The sequence below is a fragment of the Taudactylus pleione genome, unplaced genomic scaffold (assembly GCF_031769625.1).
Source record: "Taudactylus pleione unplaced genomic scaffold, aTauple2 ptg000113l, whole genome shotgun sequence".
NCBI classification, from domain to species: domain Eukaryota; kingdom Metazoa; phylum Chordata; class Amphibia; order Anura; family Myobatrachidae; genus Taudactylus; species Taudactylus pleione.
This window is the reverse complement of record NW_028284515.1, coordinates 8,276,093-8,297,512: the sequence shown is the minus strand read 5'-3', so window position 1 is coordinate 8,297,512 and position 21,420 is coordinate 8,276,093. Positions and strand designations below refer to the sequence as shown.

The 21,420-nt window shown below is 41.5% G+C and overlaps 1 protein-coding gene across 6 annotated transcripts in view; it reads right to left on the bottom strand.

Moving 5' to 3' along the window:
* Positions 1 to 21,420, bottom strand: part of SIPA1L1 (signal induced proliferation associated 1 like 1) — a 289,676-nt gene that overhangs the window by 18,281 nt on the left and 249,975 nt on the right. For 5 of the 6 annotated variants that reach the window (XM_088471233.1, XM_088471227.1, XM_088471231.1 and 2 more), the window contains 5 exons: positions 15,826 to 15,944; positions 8,515 to 8,960; positions 5,949 to 6,188; positions 5,352 to 5,511; positions 1,684 to 1,909 (listed from right to left, as the gene is read on the bottom strand). In XM_088471233.1, the coding sequence (XP_088327359.1) occupies positions 1,684 to 1,909; positions 5,352 to 5,511; positions 5,949 to 6,188; positions 8,515 to 8,960; positions 15,826 to 15,944 (1,191 nt within the window). The remainder of the gene's footprint in view (positions 1 to 1,683; positions 1,910 to 5,351; positions 5,512 to 5,948; positions 6,189 to 8,514; positions 8,961 to 15,825; positions 15,945 to 21,420) is intronic. The other variant, XM_088471232.1, reaches the window with a different exon arrangement.

Below are 21,420 nucleotides of genomic sequence, written 5' to 3'. Positions count from 1 at the left end.
ACCTAACACTTGGCTGCTTATGCTCTGTTGCTTATCTGGGTGTTATGGTCGCTAATGTAGCAATATATATTATCCATGTCCTGGTCCTGTATTGTATTGTTCTGTAAGTCGCTTGTCTACAACTTGTTTATGTACTTTGTAAGGCGCTGCGGAACATTTGGGGCGCCATATAAATAAATGATAATAATAATAATGTATGCGTGCTCCCATTTATCGTGCAAAACACATTCGCACGTAAATCTTGCAGGGATGACAGGTGAAAAGTACAGGTGAAAATGGGGAAATCAGCCTGTACCCCAATAAAAGGTAAACTCATATTGGGTAACAGTATAGAAGTCTGTTAATGGCCATAATAGAAGTGTTAAATTGTGTCAAAGGGCTGTTATATGCATTTTTCTATAACAGTGAAAAAAATGGTAGAAAGCTATTTTGTTTGGCTCGGCAGATTTTTTTTGGCCAAAAGGTAAATCTTTAAAAAAATAAATAAAAAGATATTCTATAAAACACAAATGGGTATATAGGTTTGCAATAAATAATTGTTTGTACATACATTGCAAGTCGTCTATGCAACAGATAAAAATACCATATTGATAGAAATTTTATTTAATCACTTTTGCCTGTCGACAAATTAGGCATACTATTATTAGCATCCAATTGGTAAGTTAGGCATTTTTAAATGCCTATAAATCTCAGGCATAAATGGATTTTATATACCACAAAATATGCCAGTGTTTAGCTTAATGGTGCGTACACACGGGGCGATTGACAACGATATCGTTGTACGATCTCCCGGGTGTGCTGGATGATCAATATCGATCATCCAGCACACCACGAAGCCTATAGTAACCTAGCCAATTTCGACCAGGTTGGCCTGCATGCAGGGGCTATGGAAGATATCGTTATCGTCCCGTGCATCGCAGCTAGTTGGCCACTGAAAAATATATGATCGATATCGTTATCAGTCATATCGTCCATTTTAATCGTACCGGGTGTACGCACCATAGGTGTAAAAAAACACTGCATCTACTGTATATTTGTTTACAACAGTTCGGGAATTCGGCTTCTTCAAAAGGCTGCCAAAAAGAGCAGATAGCTCTCTTATTTACTAGTTGAACTTTTACAAAATGAAGAAAGCTATAGTCCTAGATGTATCATCTGATAAATCAATTTCATTATTACTATTTGCAACTCTTAAAACTTTATTAAGCCAGTGAAATATTATTTTACTAGTAAATCCCCAAACACCAGTATCAGAGTGCAAAGATTCGGCATTTAGAGGTCCAGTCAACCAGAAAACACTTCTCTGTTTACTCTTTTTATGGTCGATTCTCTGTGGTGCTGACATCAGGAGAATATGAAAGGGCTTCTGATAGAAGACTGTCATGTATGTTGAGCATGGAGCAGTCAGCAATGTGGACATAAGACAAGCTGCTGTGTCTGAAGACCTGATCATCAAAATTTTCCTTGGCAGCAATAAAATAATTTAGAAAAGAGTCAGGGTTTGGCGAGTATCTCCTAAACAGCATGTAATCACAGAGGTTCTAGTCATTGGACACAAGATGTTTTGATGTTTGGAAGGAAGGAGTTTTCTATTATAATATATGTTTGGATAGACTTCTTTACTAAAAGGAATCAAATGTACATGAAGAAATCCCATTGAAATATGTATCCTGCATTACTCACCATGCACGGATGTCATACCCAAGGTGTAGGACGGTCTGCGCATTTGCAGGGACTTATTCAGAGATGGGTAGGTGCTACTGAAGAGGACATCATTGGGAAGAGCTTGGTCCAGAAGTGAAGCACGTGCATTGATAAACACCATCTCCCGCTGACTGCTGTAGATACTCTCATCAGAGAGAGTCCTGTGCAAAGACCGCTTGCTTATTGGGGTTGTAGGGAAAGACGACTTGAAGAAAAAGACAAAACAAAAAGTTGGAGTTAAATGCTTACATTGTTTTCTCACATTGTAAAACATCCCTCTGACTGACTTTTAACACCATTAAATTATTTAAAGGATACAAAAAGGGTTGAAGATTTGGTGACGCTTTCATGGCAATGTGTACCCATACACCATGATATTTTGCCATACTCCAAGATGTCACAAAAATTACTGTTATATATCACAACTAGATACCTTTTTACTAGGCAACAACTGGATATTTATAAACAGTACCTAAAGTGCTCAGTTGAGTTTTTTTTTTTTTAAAGATGGCCATCCATGGACTATTTGGCCAAACTGAACGACATCCACGAAAATTAGCTGGGTCACCTCTGACAGTCACCTATTAGTTCATTTGAAAGATAAATGCACAAACAGGCTGATAGTAGCAACTTCCAACAGCTTTGATCAACAGAAATGGGTCTTAGGGGTTCGTTAAGCTGGGTACACACCAGGTAGACTTACCAATCATTCGGTCCATGTGTCTGCGCCGTCATCACAACTAGGCGAGTATTTACATTTGCCCGCCCAGTTGAGATGACAGTTACCGACGGACACCTGCAGCGAGTGAACAGGTGGTCGTCTGCTCGCCCGTACACAAGGCCAGATGAGCCGATACACACAAGTGCAGTACCTCTCACTGACACTAGGGATGCTATTTGCTACTGCTATATTTAACAAGTTTAGGGGTAGGATGCTACACAATTTATTAACATTTCCCATCTATTAAAAAAAAAATATTAGTTGCTGGATTAAGATGCCTTAGCTTACCCTAATTTTAATGAAAACATATTTACAACTAGCAGGTAAACTCCACTTTGTTATGTCTGCTCAATGGCATGTCACACTAAATTCACAGTTGTACTGACATATGACGAGCCCAATATGGAAAGACAGGGACCACAAAATAGTAAGCCATGTGGGGGACATGGCCAATACACTGAGGTGGTATATATATTTTTTAATACTACTTTAGCCCATCCTCCATTCCCTTAGAATTTACTTAAAATGTTTACAGTGGGGCTCACCACAGATTTCCCAGGTGTCCCATTGGCCTGGATCTTATTAGGGACAGCTTCAGAATAAAATGTAAATATAAAATATGCCAAGAAAGTATCTGACATGCTATTTTAGACAATAGTAGTAACAGTAGACTTAGCTAGGGAGAGTTAAAGTGAAGAAATGAAGGCACAGCTGTAACGTAACGAATAGCATTGTGTTTAGACAGTTCTGTATTGCTAAGTATAAAATATTAGCACAACAAGAAAAGGAATCTTGACATAACCTGCAACCTGCCAACCCTTTTCACTTTAAACACTGAGGGGAGAGCATAGTGCAATGTTGTCATGGGAACTGTATGCCCTAAATGAACCATTAGAAAGTGCTTAGCTCTCTATAGGGGAATTAGTTTAATTTTCCAGGGCGCTGCACACTTAGGGCCTGATTCAGAGATGGACGCAATGCCGATATTTACGCAGATTGATCGTTTGCTCATGAGAAAACGCTGTACAATGTGTGCGCGGCGATCGCATTGTGATTATGGATGCACAGAAAGCAAAGTGAGTCACAGGTTGTCAAGCGTTTGGGGGTGGTAAAGGGGGTGGTCAGAAAAACACAGGCATATATGTCTGTTTAAACGTCGTTTCATGGGCGTACATAAATTAGTTATTGCGATCTTCTACACAGCATGAGAACTCTCTGTGTGTCAGGAGAGATGCAGAGTCTGAGGCTGGTCAGACCTGCCGCAAAGGACAAGATGGTCGTTCGATGTACAGTATGTCGATGTTACCGATATTTACACAGGTACAGTAAGCAACGTCATACCCATATGAGAAAGCAGCAGTGGGCGTCCCTATGCTCGGGTAAGCTTTGGAACTATTAACATATTTTCGCAGCTGCGTTCAGTACGAAATCACGGTGGTGGTCGTATTAGCGTCACTCTTTGAATCAGGCCCTTTGCCTGATTGCAAATACAGGAGATGTGTTGCAAGTTCATACCTGGACAACATTATGAAATTGAAACACAAAGGTGAGTAAACCGATTACGCCCTTCAAGGGGACTTTACAGACCCATCTTTGACACAAGAAAAAACGTATTGAATATCTTTGTTACAATTCAATGTAACAGTATCATGATCACAGCCAAGGTTGCTAGCATGAATAAACCATAAAATAATTTCCATGTCTACAGAGTGCTGACAAAAGTTCTAGGACATTACCAAGCAGGCAATCATCTTGGTAAAGGATTATACAATCTCCCAGGTCAACCATCACATCATAAATAGTCTGGAGCACCTCCTCCATTCATGTAGGGTGTAACTGCAACTCACTAAGGAGAGTGTGAACAAAGTGCAGGATACATTGGTTTTGAATTACTGAAAACCTCTCCTACTCAAAGGAACTAAGAAAGGGTACCTGATCCACAAACATAATGTTGCCATATTATACTGTGAACCATAATTTACTGGTATAACTAATACTGGAAAAAGTACTTTCAAATAAAATCACCTACTGAAAACTCAAACACTGATACTGCATTTGATAGATGGGATGTGAATACCTGACCTCCCTAAGCAACATCTGTAAATAAAAAAGGAACCACAGATAGTAAAGTTTGATAACTGGTAACAAATGTTGCTAAGGAATCTCAGTTATCCAGAACATGTTAAATGCAGCAGCAGGAAGAATTATATAATTTCAAGCAAAATATACAATTTCATATATTGGGGGTAATTGTAGTAAGCTGTAGTACTCCGCATAATGATTTCAACAAGTCAAGTTTATGGGTACGTTTAATTAGCAGGATAAACTAGCGGTTTATTTAAAATAAAATAGCAGTACATCTATATAGCTTCTCAGCTAGGATGTAATGTATTAGTGAATCCAGTGTGTTTAGCATCAATACCTGGCAATGCTTCTCCATCCAAATGCTTCTTGCATACCAATCAGATATATTCAGTGCTCTTTACTAGCCAGTCTGGCTGATTATCATTCTTAGGGGGAGATGTATCAAACTTTCAAGAGCGATACAGTGGAAAAGTTTCCCATAGCAACCATCAGCCTCTGTCATTTTATAGACTGTGGTAGGTAAATGATAGTTAGAAGCTGACTGGGTGCTATGGGCAAGTTCTCCACTTTATCTCTCTCGGAGGTTTGATACACCTCCCCTTGAGTGAGAGACCAAGCAGCTTAGGCATATAATTATAATAATCAGCTCTTTACTGGTCATTATGGGAATGCTGCCAAAACGTTAATCTCATTTAGGACTTCCTTTTAGTTAAATGAACAACACAACCACCAGTTCTCTTGCAGCATTGATATACAATATATTCTTACACTTTGATGGCTTTTTGGTCCAGCTCGGCTGATGACCAGAAGAAATGCCACTAAACCATAGTTGTGCAAGTACCTTTAAAGGCTTTTCTGATCCAGCAGGTTGGCTGTCCATATCAAAGAGTTTCTTCAGCTCCTCTTCAACGGTAGGTACCCTCTTCGGAGATGCCTGTAGGTCCCTTATGGATGCCCGCAACCTTGTCGGCGGCATTTCTGTACAATCAATCTGGTGTCGTCTTTCATAAGGAAAAACAAAAAACAACAATCGGGTCAGGAATGCTCAGAACAAGCGGCTTTGCCATCGCCGTCGTCTTGCATAATTTAAGAAATGAATAAAGATATGGAAGAAAGAAGGGAAAGGAGATGAATATCTACGTTTGGTATGACACCCAGAAACTCATGCATGAATACCTGATAAAGGAAGAAACCTGGACTGAAATTTGTCTCTCAGTAACCGTGTGTGTGTGTGTTCAAGGCAAGTCACTTGTTAAATAAATTGGAGACTACAAACATGCAAAAAAAAATCTCCTTAAATGTCACGTAACTACTAGTAGCACAACATTTGTTACTGGTGTTCTCCAATGTTGTCTAGTGTACAAAAACGCAGAAGATTTTTCAAGCGACTATAGCAGTACTTTTATCAGCTAAGAGCAGAACAGAAAGTGCTCCTTACTTTCTCGAATCCATAAAGCCCACAGAGTTTATAGTCCCTTCAGGTTTTTTCCATCCAATCAGGTACTTGCTGGTAGCACCCTGGCGAGGGTAGAAAGTCCTAGGACCAGAAGGGGAGGAGGAAGAAGAGGAGAAAGAAGGTACGAGCTGTGGGGAAGTGGCAGAGTGAGACTCTTCTTTGGGTGAACTTCTGGCACTAGTGAATACAATGGGACTTGCCGAGTGCCGAGAGCTCATGGTGCTGGGGAGAATGAGAGAAAGCTAATCTTAATTGCTGGATTTTCACCCACTTTATAAATAACCTACACCATGGTCAAAGAATCAGCACTTTTCTGAGAAAAAAAATGCCTTACAAAAGGAATTAATGGCTAAATTAGAACTGGGTTGGTTAGATCTTTTGGGGGAGGAGCTCATCCAAACTTTAAAACCTCTGATTTTCAGTTAATCAAAAGTTAAGGATCAAAATATTGTGTAATTTCAGGAAAAAAAATTATTTAATATGGTGTTTGATATAATCAAAGTACTCCAAACGCAGAACAGCATGGGGTCATCTAGGAAAAAAAAAAAAAACACATAACCACAGCAGAATAACCATATTATTCTTCTTGGGGCTGGTATATGACTTTGAAGTGAATGTTTACTTTTGCTGGCATTCAACTTCCTATAATGACCCACAACCCTGTAATCAGCTGCACAAAACCACTGCCCCAATAACTTTCCAAATGTGCAAATGGCAAAAGCACCTGTTTATCTGCCTAACAGCCAAACAGGCGCATCGGTGTAGAAACACATTTCTCTTCAAAAATGATAACCGTGCAGCAGTTATTGTCATGCTGACATCTCTGTTTATGTAACGTCTGCTAATTTCATGGATTTAGCAATTTGTGAGACCCACTGAATTATATAAATAGAAAATGTTTTTAGTGTTTTCAAATTTGCAAAACACCTTATTAGTACCAAAACTGTATGTATTGCTATAATTTCTCTGCACAGCAGCCAGTCTCACCAGATGACAACTCCTCCTTCAGTGACTCAAGGGGACTGTCTAATTATTCTATTGCAGAAAAAAGAAAATGCAGGTGCACACTCTAAGCACTTTGAATACTGATAATCAAAAAAGTCTAACAATTAACATGGTGTATAAATAAGGTTCTTAGCACAGGTTGGGTACGAGATCCCAACGGTCAGGATGCAAACAGCGGTATCCCGACGGTCACTATTGTGACAGATTTTGGTAACTATTTTAACCATTACGCTAATCCTTCCCATGACCCTAGCCCACCGCTCATGCAGCCCTACCGTAACTCACCCCTCCTGCAACCTAACCCTAACATCTCGCGGACTATCACAAGCTCTCCACTAGTGCCTAACCCTATCCCTTCCCCTAGTGCCTAACCATTCCCCTAGTGCCTAACCCTAACCATAGAGATTGTGACTGTCAGGATTCCGCTGTTGGTATTGTGACCATCGAGATCCTAAATACATCCCCTTAGCATGTTTGGCCATACATGTATGCCCACCTACCTAGGTGATTTTAAATCATATAGGTCATTGCATTGCATACTACACACGAGAATGGGCACTAATACAAGTATATCCTGGATACATTTATATAATGTGTCAGTAATAGGATGTGAGAGACCCATCTGACGAGGTTCACTTTGGCATAGTAGGCGGGCATACATGTTTGGCCAACATGTATAAAGAACCTTATTTATTCTCAATGTTAATTGTGCTTTTTATTTTATTATCAGTATTCTCAGTGCTTAGAGTGTGCACCTGCATTTACTTTTTTTCTGCATAGCACTATAAGTCTCAGCATGGTAGCACCCCTTATGTTTAAAATTAGGGTGTACAGTCCAGCCCCTCCCCCATCCTTAGTTATTCTATTGCCACAGCTCTCTTCTCATTAGCCTACACATTATATGAACGTTGTAAACATTTCTATATGTGTGTATAGTGCAAAGCATGAGCATCTGTGGCCAAGTTAGGTTCAAATCTGCATCAGGCAGTAAAAAAAAAATGGCTGAATTAAAGGACTGCAAATAGCACCAGGTGAGACCTAGATAGATACTGTGCAATGCTCCATTAGAGAAAGCTATGACATTTGTAGAAATTACAAAGCAATACAACTGAGAAAAAAACACTATGGATGAATTGTGTTTTGTAACTTTTCTGCAGAACTCATTAAGTAACTGCTCTTATTATTATTTAGTTTCCTTTTAAAAATAAAGCTAAATTATAAACTATACTGGTAATGGCGATTTCCTACAATGACTGTAAACCGTATAGTATCCAACTGCAGTGAGCTATTTAATTAACAATCTAAACAATCTAATTTGTTATATGGTAAGGGAATGAAATGTTTTTCTCTGTAAGGTTATGGAGGAAAGGTGGCAGAAATAAAAAACAAAAGAGATGTAATAAAACATGACAGAGTCCTGACCCCCATCTTGTTTTACTATTAGGTTAGAGACTGAAGAGACTGCTTAGCTAAAGAAACCACCACCAATAGCATTGAAGAGTGACAAAACCATTAAATGGGAAGTGTAACACTAAACCATTACCTGGTATGAGATGCGGTGTCACTTAGGCTGTATGCGCTGTTTTCTCTGGTCAATGGCTTAGAACCTATGGAGACTTTCGTGTGGTTCTCCATAGCAACAGGAGATTCCCTTTTTCCATCCAACACATGAGACTCCCTGTCACAAGTCCTATCGGACAGTAACCCCACGTCACTGACGCTGTGCCACAGAGGTGCCACTTTTTCTTTAGGAGGGCCGGAGCGTGGAGAGGTGGATGAAGCTCCGGGAACGGCGGAGTTGACATGGTTGGTGTTGTATGAGGTGGCGTCTATGCCGCTGTCAGAGGATGTTCCTTGTATGTAGGTGTAGCTGTTCATCTCAGAGTCCAGCCGTTCCCCACTATCATACCATTTTTCTTCACTGTGAGCACTGGATGCATTGCTGGAAAGTGTGTTGGTGCTGGAGTGGCTCGAGTAATGGCTGTCGGTCTGTAGAAAAGAAAGGTATTATTTTGTCTAGCAGTACAATCGCTGTTAATCACGGATTGTATACAGATTATGGAATTTTATCATCCATTCAGAATATCGGCATGGACAGAATGTAGGGTTAGGGATACTTAATTCGGCAAAGGAAACCACATGGTGGACATGTCAATAATCAACAATGCTGCTAATGACTATATTGTGAATGTCGACCACCCGTCAACTTTCTACATGTGAACATTTTGTACCACACCCCAATAATCATGGACTAATTCTTATGGGCACCAATCAAAACAGTGGAGAAAAAACCATGTGCAATTTTAATACTTTTATAAAATCAAAGACATTAAACAAATATAAACCACATTATATTATTCTTAATTGTTCCTATTTGTAATAAGCTGGGATTTGTACAGAGCATTTAGTCAGAGTCTAAACATCTTCATTTACAACAGTTTCAACCTGCATCATCGAAGTAGATTAATACAAATATTAAGGGGGGGAGGAGCAATACATAAAATTAAATAAATTACAGGACAAACAATACAAGATAGTGCAGTAGGTATGCAATCGGGAAGCCGACTGCCTAAATACCGGCAGCCGGTTTCCCGACTGTCATATCCCGGCAAGGGTGAAATGCCGGGCGTCTAGATGTAGACGCCCGGCATTTCCCTGACTCCGGCGCCCGGCATCCCGATCGTAGTGATGCCGGGCGCCGCGAGCGGACAGCCGCGGGGGGGGAGGGTTAGGTTTAGGGCTCACGGGGGGGACTTAGGGTTAAGCACCCCCCCCGGGAGGGTTAGGCTAGGGGGAGGGAGGGTTAGGCACCCCGGGGGGGACAGGGTTAGGCACCCCCCCGGGGGACTTAGGTTTGGCAGCGGGGAAGGGAGTGGTTAGGATTAAGCACTTGGGGGGGGGGGGGGTAGAGGTTAGGGTTAGGCACCCCTAAGGAGGGTTAGGGGGGTTAGGTTAGACAATACTTACCTATCCACGATCGGGATTTCCAGCGCTGTCGGGCTTCCGCTGCCGGGATCTCTGCTGATGTGCGGCCGGCGGTATTTCATACCAATTCCGTGCAGTATGTATAGTGTAAAGTATATTAGGTCACAACAATTTATATAATGGCAGGTACAGTCCTGAAGTATGCACAGAATGGTTTAATGTATAAGTTAAGGTCTGGGTGAATTAGGTGTCAGGCATTCCATTTACAAAGCCTTAGCATGTGTGGGTTCTGTCCATTTGCTCCTTATTCTCTAAAACTTGAATTCATTTTTCCTGCTAGTGTACCCAAATCTCGCATGACCCAGAGGTTCCTCCAGACTCAGAAGTTGGGGCCAGTAGATGCCACCCATGCTCTCAGCATGCTGTACATTGGCTAGCATCATAATATACTGACTTGTATATTTATCTACGGAATCCTAAACCAACAGGCCAAATATGCAAACCCTCTGGGCCAATATTGGGACCACCACTTCAGTGGCAGCAATACTCTGTGACCTTCATCTAAAAGATCTGCCACTAAATATGTAATTTCTAATAGTTGTGAGATACACAGTGTAAAATAAACAACTAGATTTGTTGGAATTATATAGGAGGAAGTGGATTCACTGGTCACGATTCAATTGAACACAAATTAAATAGCGCCGGGAAGGTGCTCCCGTAGCTATTCAATTCTGCGCGCTGTTATGGATTTATTCTCGAATCCCTCCTGGGGTGTGAGCAGAAATCCGACAAAAGTCCAGGCACAATGTTTTCTGCCCTTAGCGCCACGGAAACAGCATTGCGCCGGGCAGTTTAGTCGGAGAATACCCGTTCTCGCGACTAAACACCGTGTTTATGGCGCGAGAACGACCATTCTCCGATCTAACAGCACGCAGAATTGAATAGCTCCGGGAGCTCCTTTCCTATTTAATTCGCGTTCAATTGAATCGAGCCCACTGTGGCTACCTAATGCAGATCCCAATATTTGACACATTTGACATAAGGCACCTGTTTTCTCCTCCCAGCTATATCAAAAGGGGAATCAAAACTCTCTCTAATAGTATTATATTTATATATATATATCCCAAAAGCTCTCTAGTAAGGGCCTCATACAGCACAGGAGCACCTTTTTTGATATGCCGGAGATGTAAATAACGAAACAACGCCAAAACTCTCTTAAGTTGGTCAAAGGATTTTAAAATTCTATTTGAATGTATTTTGTCCAAACTTCATCTCTCATGCCCTGCCACAGTTTTAGCATGCCCTGGAGCCAAATTGTGGAAGGGCATGATGGCATATGTAGTCCCACAGCAGCTGGAGGGCCGCTTATTGGCCACCCCTGCTCTAGAGAATTTCCTGATCTCCTGAGATTGTCAAACATTTTTCTGAGATGGTCAAAATCCCTTAGATTACATTTCTTCCGCATTCTGGTGTTTGGTCGGAACAACAACTGAACTTCTTGACCATATCTGCATGCTTTTATCCACTTCGCTGTTGCCACACGTTTGGCTGATTGAGATATTGGCATTAATGAGCAGATGTACGAATATTCTTGCTGCACTTTTGCTCTTATACTGTATTTCTTGCAGGGTTTACACTTTGCAAGAAATGAATACACTGCATACAGAAGATGAAGAGGTCAAGTTTGCATATTATCACCACTTACAGGTGTCTTATGACTGACATGTAGCTATCTCTCTAGTATGGAAAAGGACTCCTGCTGGCTACCTGAGAAGTGTGACCAGAAAATGAATACTCAGTGAATACAAAAGTGGCTGGAGTCCATTTAACTCAGTGTTTTCACTCCAGCTGTCTGACACATTTGTTGGGTAATTTTGTGAAATTCAGGAATCTGTATGGAAATGTGCAGCGTAACACAGGAGCCCAATTATTCTGCTTGTTATAGGGAAGCAACAAAAATAAAATCAAAGGAAAATTGTTTGCACTGAATAAACATGATTCACTTTGTCCATTAAATGATATGAACAGATAATTTAGCATATCTTCCAAAGATCTCTTATTCACCATCACTGTTCATAATAACAAGCAAAGATGTAATGTGGCTTCACAGGAGCCCGGGTGATGGGACTGAAAAAGGCAGAGTGCGGTTTATCTACATGGAAACCAGGAGATTGAAGGTCTCTCTCATAGCATCTTTCTCTATGCCCTTCATCACAACATGCAGACCTAAAGAAAGAAGTGTCCTAGATGGCAAATGGGTTACTTGGCATTCATTGGCTGCTTATAATGGTACAAATGAAAGCAATCACCAAAAATGGAGAGATGAAGTTTGGAAAAATGTTGCCTGGTGTGACAAATCGCGATGTCTGTTACAAAACGCAGATGTCAGAATCTAAAGTTAAAAAAGAAAAAAGGAATCCATCTTTCCTTATGTCAGCGATGCAGAATGATGGTGATGATTGTGTGGGGATGGTTTTCGTGGCACACACTTGGCCCCTTGACAACAATTAAGATACTTTTAACCTTTTTTTTGCTGCTGAGCCTATTTTGAATCTTTTTGGGCTGGTCACAATCCACAATCGATGCCCCTAATTATGCAGTACCCAAACAAATTATACCTTGGTTTTTTTTTTTCCAGAAGACTTTGGGCACGATTCTATTCAGCGCGATGTAAATAGCGCCGGGAGATAGCTCCCGGAGCTATTCAATTCATCGCGCTGTTAGATCGGGGAAGGCTCGTTATCACGCCTTAAACAGGGTGTTTAGGCGCGATAACAGGCATTCCCCGACCTAACTTCCCGGCGCGAGGCTGTTTTCCTGGCGCTAAGGGCAGAAAACAGCCTCGTGCCGGGACTTTTGTCGGATTTCTTCTCTCATCCCCGGAGGGATGAGAGAAGAAATCATTAGTCGGACTTGTCAGCGCGGTGTATTGAATAGCTCTGAGAGCTCACTCCCGGAGCTATTTACATCGCACTGAATAGAATCGAGTCCTTTGAATTTCCAGAACACACAGTAGCATTAGTTTGATTATTTCTGATCACACAGTAAAGACAATCTACCCAAAATGGGTAAAAAAACTGCAAGACCATGAACTAAAAGTAAATGTGTATAATTTTCTTTTTACCCACCACCAAAAATGCTCGGTGTGTCTTGTTACATAAATAATCCACCTTTCCAAAACAACAACAAAAAATAATGAGTTCTCATACACCTAAGCCTCAAAACGCCACGGCGTGACTGAGCTGGCCCGAGAGGTTTAGTGTAGTATTTTTTTTCTTTTAAATATGCATCTTATTTGCATTGCAAATGCAGCAAAACACCAGTTAAATAGTACTACAGAAGCTGGGCTGCAACTTTAACCACTCAGCAATTCGTATTAACACATACAAAGTCGCTGTTGAAGCACAACGAAACTTGGTGTGGAAAAAAGCTGTAGCCGCCGCATTGTAGCATTTCGTATACAGATTCAGACTCATTTGCACACAGACGTACAAATGTCGCATATCGAATTGATCAGTGCTATCCAGCAAAGTAGTTTTGTCGCTTCCAGTTATTTTATGTGGTCGAATGAGAAGCACATTTTGAGCAAAAAAAAGATGCTCGGCATAAGCAAGTTCTTCGAGACCTGGTGCGCCATGAGGGGTTGTTTGGCATGACTGAAGCCACAGTGTGTGAGGAGGAATCAGTATGATTTCCCAACAGCGGAAGCCTGGCAGGGGTGAAGATCCTGAACGTTAAAATGTAAGTATTAACTAACCCTATTCTACCCCCTAACCCTAATCCTCCCTTAGGGGTGCCTAACCCTAACCTCCCCCCAAGTGCCTAAACCTAACCCCCCCTGCCCCGCTGCCTAAAACTAAGTCTCCCGTGGGGGGTGCCTAACCCTAACCCCCGTTCCCCTGGCCTAACTTCCCCGGGGGGTGCCTAACCCTAAATCCCCCACGGGAGACCCTAATCTAACCATCCCCCCCCCGCGGCTGTCCGCGCCCAGCTTACCTTCGATCGGCAAGCCGGGTGTCGGGCTCCCGGCGTAAGTCTGTCAGGCGTCGGGATTTTGACCCTAGTCATTTGTACCTTGCTGGGATTAGATAGTCGGGAAGCCGTCGGTCCGGATTTCGTCCGTCAGCTTCCCTGTGAGGTCACATCTGTAGGTTTTCATAATAAAATATGCACTTGAAAAAGATAATTAATTTTTTTTTTTTGGTAAATTTGAATGATATGCAGAAAATGTGCAGGAATAGTATGCTAGCTCAACAAGGCATTTTGAATCATTAAAGGGAGGGTCCATGGTGTTTATGGATGCTAGAATAGGGGAAATATTCCCCCTTCTCTGAACTTCTGGATTTCTGTAAAAGCAGGGGTGTTCTCTGGTGATCACATGTGATCAGCAGCGTATAACTTATCAAGGGTCTCTTCATCTGAAAGACTGATCTGCCCTCTTTCAAAAGAGGGTACCACCAAGTCTGTTGGTTCCAGGATGGCGTTCTTTTAATGCGCTTGTCCCTATTTGCAGGCTTCTAAAATTCCTGCAGTGTATTTGTCTGGAAGGGTTGGAACTTAATGATGTCATTAAGAAAGTCCTACTCCTCAAGGACCTGAGCAGCAGCTACTACAGATGTGTCCACATACATCTTAACCTCCGTGCGCTTCAAGTCGCATTAAACAGACCGCGCGAGCATAACGCAGAGCGCGTTTTCGTTCCACTTTTACCTTCAAATGCATCTTATTCATACAGCGATGCGAATAGGACGTACAAGCAGCTTCTGCTGATTAAAATGACATGCGGCAGAAGCTGCTTGTGTGTCCTATTTGCATCGCTTTGCGAATAAGACACATTTGAAGGTAAAAAGGTGCACGAAAAGACGCTCAGCACTACAGAGTCACGCCACGACATGGTGCGACTAGAACGGCTGTCTAATGCAAAAGTAAGTAAGATGTATAAAGGGTGGACTTTTAGGTAGTGAAACCACTACCCCCCCCTCCCCAAATTTAACTACAACAGTGCTTAGTCACACTCATCCTTAGCAATGTAGCCGTTAAAATGACACAGCCTACCCAAGCATTGTTGCTGGCTGTGTGCATCTCTCTATGACCACAGTGTACGCGCATCTTCATGGTGCGATAATCTGCTACTTGCAGCAGGAAAATGCACCATGTCACAAAGCGCACATTCTTTTCAGCGGGGTTCCTTGATCATGACCATGAGTTCAGTGTACTCCAATGGTCTCCACAGCCACAAGATCTAAATCCAATAAAGCACCTTTGGGATGTGGAGGAATTGAAGATTTGCAACCGACAAATCTGCAGCAACATGGACCAGAATCTCATAAAAAATGTTCCCAGCACCTTTATCAATGCCATGAGGAATTTAGGCAGTTATTGGGGCAAGAGAGGTCCTACTGAGCACTATAAAAGTGTACCTAATAGAATAAATGCTTTTATACAAGCCACAGAAATACATGACGATTACTAAATGTGCCTAGTAAATGACAGTATTAGCTGCATTATTCTTTGTAATAGTTTTCCTAATGACCACTAAAACATGACATCAGAACTCACTCTTTATAGAGGTAAAATATACAGGTAATATATAATTACAAATAGAATCACTTGTGCAACATACACAACAAGAGCAAAACTGATATCTCTAAATCATAGCAACGATGGAGGTTCTGGTCTCCAGTCTTTGATTGGTCATTGGACACTGAAATAGGCTTGTACTTAACTCCATGTGCCAGTCTTTTGCTATAGCCGCATCTGTATGCTTTTTTTTGTGTTATTATCAATGAAAACATAAATGAAAAAAAAAATCATCACTTGTGCATTGTAAGTCTTCTGCATTTCCATCCAGTGTTTTTCATTGTGCGGTTGGCATTCCACCTAGAATTCTACTACAAAATAGAAAAAATTTATTTTTAAAAGAATGTACCTGTCCCTGTTTGTGGGGGGAGAGATGAAGCACGGGGTCCTGTCGGATAAGTCTTCCTGTGGGACTGTCTCTATATGATGGATGGACCTTAGACACAGCAGGTAAATGACATGTTGGCTCTGGAAAACATATTGTAAAGACCTGTTTAAAGCCTTTTGTTCAAATCATATTACTACAACAGCATGTAACTATACATGTCATGATTCATTTTATTCATGAACAAAAACCCAAATTAGCATTTCAATTAATTTAAAACACACGGCAGAATAGCCTTAAAATGCAGGGTACATAACAGATGTTCATGACAGAATACAAAAAGGAGTTCAAATCGCATATGAGAATTTTATAATATTTGAAATAAAAAATTAAAAACCCTGAAGAATAGCAAAATAAAGAGGAGATAGTTTACAAAGCACATTGCACAATGTGCTGCCTGGTCTTGCACCAGAGAGCCTGGATGCGCCAGTGCCCAATAACCTATAGAACGCTCTCCCTCATTTTACCAGACTCTATAGCAGCCAATGCTCCAAATGCTCCCTCAAAACTCACTTCATCCTAGGCTACTGGATCTCTGCCTGCGGTGAAAGCAAGTGCCAAGTATGCTGAATATAAAGCCCACCTGTTGTCACTCTTGTCCAGTACTGCAACCTTTGCTGTGTATGTTAACTGCTCTGAGGGATTTCTCATGGGTGGTGTTTGACACATTCTTATATGTCACCAGGTGGGTTTTGGAGGTAGCGCTTTCTTGGTCCAACAGGTCCCCTTAAGAGAGTTATATTTACCTAGGCTTATTAGGGACAGCAGTCTACAGGGTAAATTGTGCCAGCCACTAACTAGACTGTGTGGGACTGTTCCAGGCATCTGCTGTAACTCAAAGACATTAGATAGGCTCATTGGCCGCCCATAATTATGCAGGCACATAAACTAGTAAGGAATTGCTATATCTATGCGCAACAAAGCCACACTACAACGGAAACTACGTGAATCCCATGGCTGTGGTCTTGTCCTGCCCATAGGCTGTGTGGATAAAAGCTAAATAGTAAGCCAATAATCCAATAGTCACAAACTGGGTGGAATTAAATTGTTTTTTTGGGGGGGCCGTCTTAAGTAATGGGCATCTATCAGAGCAATTTAATTGTTTGTCTGATAGACGCCCATTAGCTGTGGCAGACATTTTTTCTCGCAGCCTCCTGAGATGCGCGAAACAATCTGTGCAAAGTCCATAGTTTGGGCGCCCGAACCATGAGTTTAGTCGGGTTTAGCTGTTTCAAGCGTCTAAACCTGGTGCTTCTGGGCACCTTAAACACTAATGGGCGTCTATCAAAGAAACAATTTAATTGCGCTGATAGATGCCCATTAGCTAAGGGGCTCAAAAAAACAAAACAATTGCATTCCCCCCCAAAGTGTAAACATGCCAACAACCAACCACCTGCCACTTTCACCAAATTAAACTTTTCAATTTGTTTTCCCAACATACTGCTCAGGTTAACCTCACCTATGTCTTGAATAAATAATGAGTGAGGGAACATAGGAATTACTGTCAGTATATGTGGCACTTGTGTGTCTGAAGCTTTTGATTACAGTGCGGTGCTCCTAGAAATGCGCGAGCCAAATTAAAAGTGTAAGGGGTGACTGGACAGCCGCTAGCCATTTTTGCAGAGTCGATAAGCTCATATGACCCTCCGCAAAGCTAGGCAGAACCCCCTCTTAAATAATCACACTAGCAAAAAAGATCTGGTTTTTGCATGGGTCCATAACGCCAAATGTACCAACGATTTACATTATAAAAAAAAAAACATCCCAACCCCGTCCGACCTTTCTGCTTCTCTGCAAATGGTAAGTTTCTCCCAGTGCTATAAAGTATGGTGGAAATGTTGGCATACTTATACATGTAGTTGGACTAAAGCTTGTTTTCTGGGCATCCTGTGCTTTATAAATGACTAAAGTATATACAGTATATATGCAGAGAGAAATGTGTGTTGCATCTTCATAATCGAAGCCTACACAAGAAACAATAACTACGAGAATCAAGAGAATACAATTTCTGCAAAATGTGAAATTAGCACTGAACCTATAGCCCACATATGCTTTCTTTTCAAGGGATACAGGGAAAGGGATTCTTTATTTTCTTATCAAAGTCCTATTGTGATGCATTGGGCTGGAAATACATAGGACACTGCTTTCCCTATGAATTACTACCTTTTGCTAATGCGTGAATCCATAGGTCTGCAAGCGGGAAGCCGTGCTGCTCATTGATTTATGCCGGCTGTCGCAAGTCAGCATTAGTGTCTTGTACCAGCTCTATGCAAGGTGCAAGAGGTCAGTCAGATACAGGCTTTCCTTCCCTATACATACGACACAGAACTGCACGGTGGTATTTATACAGGCCCACGACACTCCCATGAATCTGGGCGGTACCGTGCATTTGCACTGTTGCCTCCCGAAATGCCCAATTTCACTTAAAAGATAGATGCATCCAAGTTTTGTCTAGCTCAGAATAGGATGGATATACGCAACAATGCCTAATTTCGCATCTGTGCATGCTCTGTATGCAAAACCTTGCCATTTGCTTCGTGCACAGAGATCTTTCCAACTCAGAATCAGCCCTGATGTGTCTAATATTACATGCATTTTCTTCCCTGCCATTACAGAAAGCACCACTAAACATCACGCCAAGTACCCCTGATGAGGGAACCAGTGGTATAAAGCATTTCTATAGCAGTATTCTCTCCAGAAAATGTTGCCAGCCAGGTGGCATTAAGCTGAACCCGGATGGGGTCAGTGTGATCTGGCTTCAATTACATGTGAGGGGAATGAGTTGTCGTTGCCACACCAGCAATGGAAGTTGAACTTGTCCCCCCTTCGTGGCCCGATCTTGCCCCCCGGACTCATGGATTTTTGTACGCTGCTCCATGGGGACAAAGATATAATTGCATCCAGCATTGCATGCTTAGACACAATACACATCTGCACTCTCCATATATGCTCTCCGCAATGTTAACCCCGCCCAAACCGCACCTTGCCTCTTAGATGAGGGGGGAGGGATCTTCATTACTGAGGATCCTCGTAACTGAGCCTGTCACAGTAACAGTAAGATGTAGCGCAACTCTGACGTTGGCTGCCTAACCCTGGAGGGGGATAGTGTCAGGAGGCATGTAAAAAAGCAGGAGGGAGCACACATGAAATGGAGCCTGGGGAGAACAATATATAGATACAAATCTGGGTATTTTCTTAATATCCACTGTAATTGCACCATTCTGTTATAGCACACAGACACACACATTTACATTACAAGAAACTAATATGGCTTAGAGAGGAATCCAGTCATCATCCTCATAAACAAAACATCTGCGAAGGGGAAAAAAAAAAACACATTATGTCCCTCTAAGAAATTACGAAGCGGTTTAATTGCTGGTTTGCCATGGTGCGACATACACTAACTGAACAGATGGCTTCACAATCCAGAAATGTCCAGAGCCGAATCCCGTTACTAAGCAACTCCTGATTTTATAAAATTAATCTAACTTCTTCAAGGTAGCTTATGTTTTATTTTTCTAGGCAACAAAAATATTGTCTTGTTTTGCATTAGATTTATTTGTACAAATTAGGGTATTTAGTATTTGTTTTCGCATCACTGTATCTATAGTATTATGTTGCTCTTTCTTTACAACTCATCCAATGATGGCTTTTATACCAATTTATAAATGTAAAAACAGCATCTTATTAAATGTAATGAATACCAGTATCTCAGACATAAATCTGCGTAGCTTCATACACTAGGAAACAACTTACAGTTGACCTCATCTCCTCGTATTTCATTTATATTATGCACAACCAAAACAAAAATGATGCTTTATACATTTAAATTTGTGAGACGGAACGGTATCCTGAAACAAGATGCTCCTATGACGAAGATAAAAATATTGCTTCCTTTATGATCAGTGTCACAACTCTTGTTAGGATAATATGGATGTTGGCCATACTTCTAAGACTTGATTATACCCAGAGGTGAGGCACGGAGTTTAACGTATCTCTGGATTTCACCATGAATCTCTCTGCGCTCAGTTCCTAATGTACAGGGCTGGTGGACGCAGGAGGAACCAAAGACAGGCAGTAAACAAGTGGTCATCAGAAAAGGGTCAGATATCAGGGGGGCAACGCAGTGCCAGGGGACAGGAAGAATCAGCTCAAAATAAAGCCAGAACGGAATCAAGCGAGGAGAATCTTCGGAAAACAAGTATGCAGGGAGTTCAAGCAGAACAGATGCTGGAGATCAGGTAGTGAGCTGAATACTCACACACAGAATAGTGCCCAGATACTTCCTTATATAGGGATTCAAATTTGACACCAATGTGTAGGTACATTTTAAATTTTAAAACGAGTATTGCACCCATCCCTATGGGAGCTGCAGCCGTCTATATCAGTACCGCCGTAGCAGCAAAGGAGGGGAGGAGACACAGGCAGTCCCCGGCAGAGAGACTGCCGGCTGCGAGGAGGAACTTTCTCTGCAAGGTGGGGTGGGTGGGCTGATCGGCACCCACCTGCAATGGAGCCATCTGCCGCCGGACCTGGTAAGAAGGAGCCGGTCTCCAGCATGCTGTGACAACTTCTTTGTAATATAATTTCTCAGGTATGCATATAACTGTGACTGCCATTCACGTCTCTGCTTTGCCCCCCCCAGGTTCAACTGTTTCATTAATACTTGATCAGCTACATCACCTGTACATGTTTTTTAATTTTGCTATTGTTTATGTGTATACCCAAGTCTGTAACTATTCATTATGGTGTTTCAACAACTGTATTTCAAGCCACTGAGAAATCAATGGAAACACAACAATAAACTGCAGCATTTAAATGAAGCCATAGAAACCAACGCATTTCTCCACACACCTCATAACTACACATTACAGCCTGAACCCATGGTATTCACACATGTCCCTCCATTTGGGTGTGGCGGCATCTATCAACTTTTGTTTGGTCAGTGCATAAACAAATACACACACAGTCACAGCCCTGGGAGAACATTACCTGCAATGTGTCGCACCAATTTTATACTTCATAAACAAAACACCACAGAAAGATAGTAACAAAAAATAGAAATGGCTGACATTAATATTAAAAGCTGAAATCTGGTCCCTACTTCTAATTTGTTCTTTTATGTTGTGCTGCTGATTTATTCTTACGAATATCCTTATCCTTTTTGCGCCATAAGGCAAATGTAGCGATATCCTGGCTGTCCACTTTTCTCCTCAATTTTGCATCTTAGGGGTCAATTATATTAGGTGCAAATGGCGAAGTGCGAGTTGCCATTTTCACTTTGAATTTGCATAGCAAATTCATTTTGCAAACCAATTAGCAACTCGCACTGAATCAGTCAGATTGAATTCGCATCTTTCCACTTGCACCTCCTGAGGGTGAGAGATAGAAAGGAAAGTCTATTTTAAGGTTAAAATGTCGGGGTACTGTGCTGAACCCCTTGGACCCCCCTCTCCCCCTAATGACTAATTAGCCATTTGGAAGTTTCCAATTAGCTTAATTAGTCCAATAATTACATGTCATTTTTTGGGGTAAAAAAAATTCTCAAATTACCCCAAA